This window comes from Elephantulus edwardii, unplaced genomic scaffold, assembly GCF_000299155.1.
Source record: "Elephantulus edwardii isolate Elephantulus edwardi_28Jun2011 unplaced genomic scaffold, EleEdw1.0 scaffold00024, whole genome shotgun sequence".
In the NCBI taxonomy this organism is placed as follows: domain Eukaryota; kingdom Metazoa; phylum Chordata; class Mammalia; order Macroscelidea; family Macroscelididae; genus Elephantulus; species Elephantulus edwardii.
In genome coordinates this window covers 3678160-3689467 of record NW_006399774.1, presented here as the reverse complement: position 1 = coordinate 3689467, position 11308 = coordinate 3678160, and the positions used below count along the sequence as shown (strand labels likewise).

The 11308-nt window shown below is 42.5% G+C and overlaps 1 protein-coding gene across 1 annotated transcript in view; it reads left to right on the top strand.

The window, feature by feature from the left end:
* Positions 1-11308, top strand: part of SYNE1 (spectrin repeat containing, nuclear envelope 1) — a 644155-nt gene that overhangs the window by 131467 nt on the left and 501380 nt on the right. Inside the window, exons 23-26 of the mRNA XM_006882743.1 lie at positions 1134-1292; positions 1499-1707; positions 3093-3201; positions 7878-8042. Coding sequence (XP_006882805.1) covers positions 1134-1292; positions 1499-1707; positions 3093-3201; positions 7878-8042 — 642 coding nt within the window. The remainder of the gene's footprint in view (positions 1-1133; positions 1293-1498; positions 1708-3092; positions 3202-7877; positions 8043-11308) is intronic.

The window sequence follows — 11308 nt, the reverse complement described above, 5'->3', positions numbered from 1 at the left end:
GATGATAGATCTGCTTGGGTATGGGAGAATAGTTAGTAAACTGATTTGAACTAGAACTTTCAACCTTTTGGGGGAGAAAAAAGAACATTTTCCGCTTTGAAATTGTTGTTGATTCCATGTCTTTTCAGTGAAGGAAGGCAGGCTAGTATCAAGGGGAAAAATATTTTTTTATTATCATAGATTTTGGTATATCTACATCTCAAGCGGACTACAGAGTAATTGGGCTGGTCAAATGAGGTCTGCTTCAGATTCATAAAGTTACACAAGTCTCTGGAGGGTACTAGCACACACCACCACTGGGAGAGGGGCTCCCAAGGAACCTGCGGGGTTAAAGATGTTGGTAAATAAATAGTTCTACATAACTATATAAAGTGTCTGTGAAATAAGTTTAGGTATAGAGACAGATATTTCACTGGTAGTGAGATACAGACATTTAACTGGAAGTATAGTAACAGCTGCTAATTGAAAAGTCAGCGGTTCAAATCTACCAGCCACTTCATAGGAGAAAGATGAGTAATATTTTCCCCGTAAAGATTTAGTATCTCAGTAACCAAGTGGAGGGTCCCTATGAGTAGGAATTGACCCTATAGCAGTGGGGATTTTTTATGGGAGGGGAGATACTATATATATATATAGAGAGAGAGAGAGAGACAGAGTGTGAGAGTGTTAAAGAAGTTGTTGTTGTGTACCATCGAGTTGGAATCAACCCGTAGCTGACTCTCCAGCTCGTTTTCAGAGGCACAGGAGGAGATTACCCGTCCTTCTCCTGTGGAGCAGCTTGTGGATTCAAACCTTGTGTCTTCAGATTTGCAGTGCAGCTTTTTGCCCCTAGGCCACCAGAACTCTCAGAAGCCAGGTAGAGAGAGGGTCACTATGAGTAGGAACTGAACCACAGCAGGAATGAGGAGGGTTGTTTTGATTTTGGTTTGGTGTGTGTGTGTGTGTGTGTGTGTGTGTGTGTGTGTGTTTATACACAGAGAAAGAGAAATATATACACATATTGAAAGAGAAATATATACACATATTTCCGAAATATATACACATATTGAAAGAGAAATATATACACATATTTCCATTTCCATTAAAAAGTGCACAACTAGTAATATCGTTCTGCATCTTCCTGCGGGCTGTAGGACCTTCAGGGAGAAGCTCCCTATCATCTGCTTCATCTGAAGATTGATGTGGAGAAAAAGTTGTTCCTGGCTTCCGTGGAAGAATGTCGAGCCGAGCTGGACCGAGAGGCCAAGCTGGCGGCCCAGGAAGGCAGTGAGAGGATGATTGAGGAGCACAGGGTATGTCTCCTGCCCCACGGGGAGAAGCCTGAAAGGGCACAGTTACTTTGAGGCACTGGCTGATGGTCTGGTTTGAGTCCAAGACAGGCACACACTTCATTTCTTTCTGCCTATCTTCTAAAACTGCACTGTGGTTTCCTGTGAAAGTTTAAGAACACTGTATGGCTTCCTGTAGAGGAAAACACAAAATGTTTCTTGCTCACTAGATATTCTTCAGTGACAAGGGTCCTCACCACGTCTGTGAGAAAAGGTTGCAGCTCATTGAAGAGCTGTGTCTGAAGCTGCCTGCACGGGACCCGGGGAGGAGCACTCCTGAGACTTGCCATGCAACACTCAGAGAGCTCAGAGCAGCCATCGACAGCACCTATGAGAAACTCATGGCAGACCCCGACAAATGGAGGGACTACACCAGCAGGTAGGGGTCACTGGTGCTACCAGAGTGAGGACGGGTTGCTCTGAATTCTCTTCATTCAGATAGAATGGCTGTTGTGGCTGTCAAGTTGATCCCAGCTCATAGGGACCCTCCGGGGAGGGGTAGAACTTGTCTGGAGGGTCTCCAGGTTGCTACAGAAGAAAAGCACCAGGTCTTTTCACCCACAGAACTCCTAAGAGTTTGAACCTCCAGTCTTTAGGTCAACAGGCAAATACTTAACCATTGGTCTACGAGGAATACTTATTTCATTTGATCTTCCCCTTGGTCTTATAAAAAAAATACTAAATTGAAAGAAGATATTGGTTTTAGACAGAAACCAGGTGAGACACACTATTTCCAGAGAACCAAATCCTCACTGAAACAAACTTGGGTCACGATCTTTCTTCTAGGTTCCCTCAGATCCCCCATGGTATTAGACACTTCCACTTCCTTTTTAAAAATATTTTTCATTGATTAATTTAAATGAAAGTTTGCAGAGACTATGATTTCAATTCATTCAATGTTGCACTTTTTACCTTGCCCAAACCCCCTCCCCGCCCCGCCCCAGTTCACTCTTCTCTTTGAAAAGTAAAAGAAGAATTCTTTCATTGTTACACAATCCCTTCCCTCAGTTCCACTCCACTATGCAGCCTTTGTTCTGGACTCCTGTCATGACAATAATACCTAATCATATATTCCCTTTAAACAGTTCTCTCCCTCACCTGTTTTAATGCAGTATACATAATTTATCCCATCTTTCTCAGTCTCCCCCTAACCCCAATGTCAGTCCCATTTTACAACAGTGGTGTTATGCAGTATTTGTCCTTTTGTGACTGAGATATTTCACACAGCATAATGTGCTCCAGGGTCATCAATTTTGTATAATATGTCGTGAGTTCTTGTTTTTCAATGCAGCATAGTATTCCATTGTGTGAGTATACCACAACTTCTCTATCAATTTGTTTGTTGATGGGCACTTAGGTTGTTGCCAACTCTTTGCTATTGTGAACAAAGCCGCGATAAGCATGGGTGTGCATATTATCCACTTGGGTGGCAGTTATAATTTCTTTGGGGAAACTTCCACTTCTTGGAGTTAGAGCCTCACCAGAGTGAGGCTATGTGAGGCCAACCTTGGTGGAGCCTTTTTATGAGCAGAGGTTCAGAGGTCACACCTTGGGGTAAAGCCTTCCCCTCCTTGAACTCTTCCTTAACCTTTTTCTCTTCCTTCCAGGTAACTCAGCATACAGGGGTCACTCATGTCCTGACCTCCATGGTTGAGTGAATTTTCGGGAATTTTGTGGATCAAATTGATAATCATTTGATGGTTAAATTTCTGCGGTTGATTTCAGAGTAGAACACTCATAACAAAGAAACTTGTGTTATTTTAGATTCTCTGAGCTTTCCTCCTGGATATCAGCCCAAGAAACCCAGCTGAAGGAGATTAAAGATGGAGTCCTAGATACTTCCAACCACGGTGAGGTGAAACGCGTGGTGGAGGTGAGTTATAGGCACAGTTTTGTGTTATTGGACATCTTTCAGTAACTAAAAAGTAATGAAAGACGTGCTAACTGGTGTCTGTTCATCTTTCTTGGAAAAAAAAATGTTTCCAAAAGAGTGTTAAAAATAAATCTCCTCGTGCTGTGTATAATTGTAGGGGATTCTTCCCCCCCCCCCTCATTGAATTACTGGTAACTTTGGGATTTAGTCATGTTCCTGGTGCCTCCTATACATCTTGAGCTAAATGGGGAATCCTGGGAGGAAAATTGCATGCATGGGTGTCTAACACAGCAGAGGTTTGAGAATTGCCAGAGAAAATAAGAAAATTTGGTGTTAATTAATGTTTAGCCATTTGAATGTTGGATCACATTGATAGAACTCCAAGACAATGGCCCTTTGTCAGTCTTCCAACTAAGAATTAAGATTGTCCTCAAGTCTCAACCTTCAGACTAACAACAGGCAGGCCCATGATCAGAGCTGTGGCAGCGGGAGAATGCTCACCTCAGCAGAGTCAACCGTGCAAGAGCAAAAGGCAACATTTGCTCAGGAGTCAAACTTGTGGTTTCTGTTGTTGTCAGGTGCTATGAGGTCAAGGAAGGCTCGTGGCGACCCCCTGAACAACAGACCTGAACCCTGTCCTATCCTGTGCCATTCTCCTCATCTCTGACACATGTGAGCCCATTGCTGCAGTCACCATGTCAGTCCATCTCACTGAGGGTCTTCCTGTCTTTCAATGACCCTCCCACCTTCCCAAGCATGATTTCTCTTTCCAGGGAATAACCTCTCCTAACAACATGTCTAAAGTATGAAGGACAAAGCTTTGCCATATTTGCCTCCAAGGAACACTCTGGCTCCAGTCTCTCCAAAACATGCATGTTTGTTCTTTCGGAGGTCCATGCACCTCAACTCAAAGGCATCAATTCTTCTGTCATCCTTATTCATTGTCCAGCTCTCAGATACTTGATAAGGGATCCGAATGATGATGGCCTGAGCCAGGCACACCTTAGTCTTCATAACAGCTAGTTGTTGTTGTTGTTGTTGCCATGTACTATACCATCAGAACCAATCCATAACTGGTCCTCTTGTGGGTTTTCAGAGGCAGTTAATTACACAGGAGGAAATTGCCCACCATTCTCCCTTAAAGCAGCTAGTGGCCTCAAACCACGTGCCACTGGGATTGTAGCACAGCTTCTTACCCCTACGCCACCTTAGAAGGCTAAGATGGAGTAAAGCTTAGAAGACAGGAAAGGATAGGAAAGAAAGACAAATTGAAATGGAAAACCCAGGGAGGACGTGGAAAAGAGTGTTATTACATTGAGAGGGTTGTAATCACTGAGTGGGAATTGTTTAGTGGAAAACCAATGTGCTCTTTAAGCTTCCACTCAAATCTCAGTATAACGCTAATGATGTTATGTACTGATGGGCCAATGACAACTCATAGAAACTCCATGAACAATGGCTCTGAACCCTGTCTGATCCTCAGCCAACTTCAACTTCCCCGACATGCTTCATTAACGCCATGCCACAGTCAATGTCAATCCATCTCATCCAGGGTCTTGCTCTTCCTATTCTGTGCTGGATCTCTACTATTATAAACATGATGGCCTACTCCAAGGACACATCTCCTCTCCTGGAAACATGCCTAGAATATACAAGACAGCTTCAAAATCCTTGCCCTCCAAGGAACAACTTGGTTTCACCCTCTCCAGTACCCTCTTTGTTCTCTTGGCAGTCTGTGGTATGTTCAATACTCATCTCCAGCACCACAGCTCAAAGACATCAACTCTTTTTCTCTCATCCTTTCATTATTCAGCTCTCAGATGCGTAGCAAGTAGATCAGAAGACCATGGCCTGGATCAGGCACACCTTAGTCTCTACACTGACATCATTGCTCTTTAGCATTCTGGAGAGATCCCTGGCAGCAGATTTTCCTCGTGCAAACTCATCTTTTGATTTCCTGACTGTTGGTGCCAAGAGTGTGATTGTGTATCTGAGCAAGGTGAAGTTATTGAAAACCTAATAGGAAAAAAAGAGAAAAGTTCAGAGACTTGAAAGGGTCTTGAAGCATCCAGTACACACCAAGTTTAGCCTTGGCTGGTTCAGGTGAGCCTCGGTGAAGTTTGTGTATCTGGTACATCCAGCCATGATAGCAGGACTTGTGACACAGGTTGCTTTCTGTGAGCGGCCTGCAGCAACCCTCTCCCTCCCTCATGACTGGGCTTTCTAGACCCTATGCATACTGACACACTTTTGTGGGGTATTTTTTTAAGATTTATTGATTGATTGATTGATTGTGAGTTGAATGAACATTCACAAAGCCTGTTGGTTTTTCCTGCACTCATTCATACACATTTTCCTCTGTTATATTTATGACAGTACCTTGGACAGACTCACACTCTTCCTGCTACGTCCTCATAGTGCCCCTTCCCATCGGTCCTGCTACGCTCCTCTTCCTGCCTTCAGGAATTAGCCACCAGCAGATGCTGATCTCCTAACCTACTAGGCTTGGTTATTCTGCAGAGCGAGTGCTTCCCTGGCGCTCCTGGTCACTCTATCATCCTGTCCGTTGTCTGCCTGAGAGTTAAACCACCGGTTAAGTTTTATTCCATGTTCAAAGGTTAAGGAGCAAGTCATAGTCTAAGGGATTTCATTTATTTCCATTGGGTCATGAAAGTCTAACATTCTTATGCTTTTGAACTTTGCTCCACATTTTCTTACCCTTTATCCGTTTCTTCGTTTTATATACCCTGGGCATGTTGCTAGGAGGTACTATTCCTTGGAGAGGGACATGATGCTGGGAAGGGTGGAGGGTTGCAGAAGGACAGGAAGACCCTCAACAAGGTGGACTGACACGGCGACTGCTGCAATGGGCTCTCGTGGTCAAGAAGTGTGAGGCTGGCACAGAACAGGATCTGTTGTTCATCGGGTCACTGTGATTGATACTTGACTCAGCAGCTCCTAACAACAGCATCCTGGATTTTCTGGTCCCTGATTGTAGCCAGGTACTATCTAATTGTGAAAACGCTTTCTCTTTCAGCATACTGCGAGTCACATGTTTGCAGTTAAGAAGAATTTTTTTCTGTTCCACTCCTATCATCCGGGACTCTTTTTTCCCTAGTAAATGATCTCATGACTCTGCTAAACCGGAAAGGGGCTCCTAGAATAGTGCAAATTGTTAGCACACTTGGTTGCTAATTTAAAAGGTGGAAATTCAAGTCCACAGTGAAGCGTCATGAGAGGAAAGACATGACCTTCAACTTGTGAACCATCAGCCTTTGAAAATGCTGTTGGAGGATGGTTCCACTCTAACACATTATCTGGGTGACAAACATTTGAAATTGGTTTCATTCCATAATAGGGTTCTACAGAAGGAACATTCAACTTGTCATTAGTTGCTGTTACAGTACATAGACTGTTCCCATCTTAGAGTGAAAATGTCAACCACTTCCCACTGCATTTGCCCCATAACAAGGTCCTCTGTGTCCATGTCTGTGTGTGTGTGTTTGTGTGTGTGTGTGTGTGTGTGTGTGTGTGTGTTGACCTCTGGCCCAGCATGCCCTTGGAACTGGCGTAGGAAGGTGAGAATTGCCTGCGGCCATTCCTCTTAACACCAGCCCTGAGGAAGGAGATGCGGGATGTGTCTGACTTTGTGTTGGTGGCTGGACCTTCCCTCCTGGGCTTCGAGGTGTTCTCCTGCTTGTGGATCTTGATATCTGGGATACAAATCTCTAAAGCTAACCAAAGCCTAACACAAGATGCAAGCTAACGAGGTTAAAATAAATTTGTAGAGCTTTTATAACAATACGCGGCAAGAAAACTCTTCTGCCAATGAAATCACCTAACAAAAAGATTCTATGATCCTTTTCACAAAATACACTATGTCACTTCTAGTTCAGGGTACAGGAGATCACATAGCATGGTCTGTGTTCACCCATCAACTGCCATCAAGTCAACTCCGGCTCATAGCAACCCTCCGTCAGATTTCAGAGGCTCTGACTCCATGGAGCAGCTGGTGGATTCCAACTGATGACCTTCTTCTCATTAGCAGCCTGATAAGCAACACCCCACCCCACCAGAGAGCCTTATGCGTCCTCATTTTGCAATCCAGAGAGCCTTAAATTCTTAAAGTTCATGTCTCCGTGTCTTCTGAAGTATTTTCTTTTTTTTTTTTTCTGAAGTATTTTTGGGAGCAATCTTTGGTATGAGGAGGTAGTTCAATGTCCTGCCATCCAATTGCAAAGATAATTGTGTTTTTCTGTGTAGACAGCATGGATTTTATGCAGCCAGTATTGGGGTGCAGCCCTGGTGGCACTATAGCATAAGCATTCAGACTGCTGACCTAAAGGTCAGCAGTTTGAACTCATCAGCTGCTCCGTGGGAGAAGATTCTAGCCTTGGAAAACCTACGGGCAGTTCTGCTCTGTCCTAGAGGGTTTCCGTGAGTCAGAGCCAGGGCGTGGTGTTGATAACCTGGAGCCATTTCTTTTTAGCATTTGTCACTTGTTGAAGATGTGCACAAAGGTAAAGTGAACAAATATTCTGTTGGCACTGAATGTCTGCTTTTCTTGTCTCTACCTTGCCACCCTTCGTATGTTGAGGACTTTCGTGTTGGAAAGCTGTGTCTTGCAATTCAAGCTTTTTTTTTTTTAATCAAAAGTATGCTTTCTTGTTCTCCAGGAGATCAGAAATGGCATTACCCACAAAGAAGAGGCACTCAGCTGGCTGAAATCCCGGCTTAAGATTCTGATTGAAGTTTCTTCTGAGAAGGAAGCTGAAAAACAAGGAGATGAGCTGGCAAAATTATCGAGTGACTTCAAGGCTCTTGGGACTTTGTTGTCAGAGGTATACGGCTCACTTAACTCTAAACAGACAATTCTGGGTGAGGGGCTTAGAAGGTTCTTCGAGTTAGAGTCTTACAATCATCATTTCTTACAAAGAAACTGTAGTTGAGAGACAGTAGTTATGATACTTACCTATGGGAAGACAGAGAAGATGGATGGGTAAGTAGATGATATCATGGTCTTGGGCCCATTGCATAAATAAATTCAGATTTGCCATCCAGATCTAAAGTAAAGTGCTTAGCAAAACCAAAATGTTTCCCACCCTTACATTTTTCATTTCACAGTGTGCTTTTTAAAAGTGTATCCTAGAGATTAATTGCACAGATTAGAATGTAAAACAAATCCAGCCATAGAACTCAGCTCTGATAGATTGCCTGTGTGGTCTTGAACTTGTCACTTAAGATATCTGAGCCTCAGTTTCCTTCTAACATAGGACTGAAATTGTTACAAAAGGAATTAACATATTCAGTAATGCAGTCAATGCTCAAAATGGTAAGTAGTAATTATAAATATCCAGAGTTTAATTAGCAGTTCAGTGAAAGCCTCTTTTTAGAGAAGATCTATTCCGTATAAACATCTTGATGCACGCTTCAATGTGTACGCATATATTTTCTTGTAGATTAAAATATACAAACATACTTTAATTAGAAGATCAGTAAAAGCCTCTTTTTAGAGGTCTACTCAGTATAAACATCATGATAAATACTACAATGTGTATTAATATATTTTCTTGTAGATTAAAATATACAAACATATCTGCTTCTTTCTAGTGGTGCCCCTCTGCCTACAGGGGGGAGTACTTTTACTGACTAGGTAGAAGCCTTAGGAGTTAATTCATGGAAGCTATAGCGCAAGAGGGGAAGGCCCTCTATGAGGTGGATTGATTCAGTGACTGGTATAATCGGGATGGGTGTGTCAGAGGCAGTGCGATTGGCACAGGATAGAGCACGGTTTAGGGTTGTTGTACATAGGGTCTCTATGAGTTGCAAATGACTCGATGGCACATAACAACAACAACAACAACAGCAACAACAACAACATTTTAAGAATGTTCACTAGATAGTTATTTTCCAGGACATCTGAATCCTTTATACATACCTACTCTTCACTTATCAACTATCTTGTTGTACTACCTTCTGCCTTTATGACAATAGTGAAAAATCTGTTTAATTTGCTCATTAATGATGTGTATCTGGCAGTAATGAAAGCCAAAGTACCAAGTGAAGGTAACAATGGGTGTAATTATTCAAGTTTGTGTCCGTTTCCGTGGGTCAAGAATCTCAGTGGTTTGACAGTTATGCAATGGCACAATAAATGACAGTTAAGGACCATGTAGTAATCCTCCTTTTAACAATCGGATATGATCATCCTCCATTTTCAACTACCAATGATGGTTTTAGGACTTGGTCTTTGGAACCTAACCATCCCAATGAGTGAAGAGTGAGTGCATAAACTTAGAAAGAATAAGTGATCTGTTGGGTGACTGGTATATCTTAATCCACAGTGATCTTAGTTCTGAAGAGCTCCTATTTTCAACAGTTATTTCCCACTTTAATAATGTGATTGTAATTTAACCCTTTATATTTTATCAGTCACGGAGATCTGGTTGGAGCCCTGTAGTGAGTTCACATATGCCCAAAATACTTTGAAGTACTTGTGATATTGTGTTAATTTTTCTGTTAAATTACATAAATTTCAGTTTTCTTAAGACTTTTTGAAAGTAAAAACAGTGGCATAATTAATCAAATCGTAGAACATAGGCTACTTTAGTCCTTTGGTAATTCATTTTCCATAGCTTTGGCAAAGGTGGATTAGTTATCACCATCATACTTTAGGGACTTCTGCTGGCCTGGTGGTAAGGAATTGCACTGTCAACATAAGGCTTATAGTTTTAAACATTTTTTCCTTTTTTTGTGTGTGTGTGTATAACATCAAATCAGATCTGACTGGTACAGGAGGAGATTGCCTCTCCTTCAGCAGAACATCTGGTGAATTTAAACCACGTACCTCTGGGATTGCAGTGCAGCTTCTTGCCACTAGGCCACCAGAGCTCCCTAGGCATGTAGTTTTAATCATCCGGCTGCGCCACAGGAGAAAGGTGGTCCGACAACTCCCATGTGAGTCACTGCCTCTGAAAACCCCCCTGGAGGGTCAGCTCTTAATTGGTCCTGACTTCACAGTATACAACACCACCACCACCACCATACTTGACTCTCTTCTCAGGAAACTCTGGTAGCCTGGTGATAGGGAGCTTTGCTATTAACCAAAGACTATGCCTCTCTGGCAGTGTGAATCTGCCAGTAGTTCTGTGGGAGAAAAGTGAGCAAACTACCACCCTGTGATTTACAGTCTCTGAAAACATGCTGGAGACTCAGCTGTGAGTTGGTTCCTACTCCACAGCAATGAGTGTTTGACCCTTTATTTGGTCAACTCAAGTAATGGTAATGGTTTAAAAATTAACACATGTTCAGGTGATCTTAGGTAAGGCTTAAGAAATGGTTTGAGTCACAAGGACAGACACATTTATATTCTATCCCACATAAAGCATTTTGGCATTATTTACTAAAGCTATTGGCTTGAACTTCCAGATACTCTCACAGTGCTGAATATAAGACTGATGGCATTGCTGTTGTTGTGTGCCGTCGAGTTGGAACCAGGCCATAGATGATCCTCCAGTGGGTTTTCAGAGGCAGTAAATTTTCAAGGAGAAGAGTTCACATCCCTCTTCTGCAGAGCAGCTGGTGGATTTGAACCATGTGCCTCTGGGATTACACCAGAGCTTCAGATAGGACCAGTAGCAACAGTCAGCCTCTGATACACATTTCCATAGATGCCAGTTCTTTGCACACTTATCTCTCTTAAACTTCTGGATAATTGATCTTTATGTCCTTATTCTCTTAGTGAAGATAATGGAGGTGGGGGGAAAAGAGATAGATTTGACAAACATTGCTGTCTTTTGTTTATAATCAATTTAGTAGTAAATTGAAGCTGAACACAAACTTTGCTTTGTCTACTTTAAGAAAAATGGCCGTGGAAAATGTGACAAGATATACTCAAAAGTCATTTCTTCCAGTAGAACAGACAATTGACTGAAATCTGGGGTCTGGTGTCCACAGGGACTCCATGCTTTTTTTCTGGCTGACAATACGCTCTATGTTTCCCTTGGTCAATTCAGCTCAGAAAAGGATTGTTGTTGTTGTTGTTATGTGCCATCGAGTCGCTTGCAACTCATAGCGACCCTATGTACAAGAGCTCTAAATGCTGTTC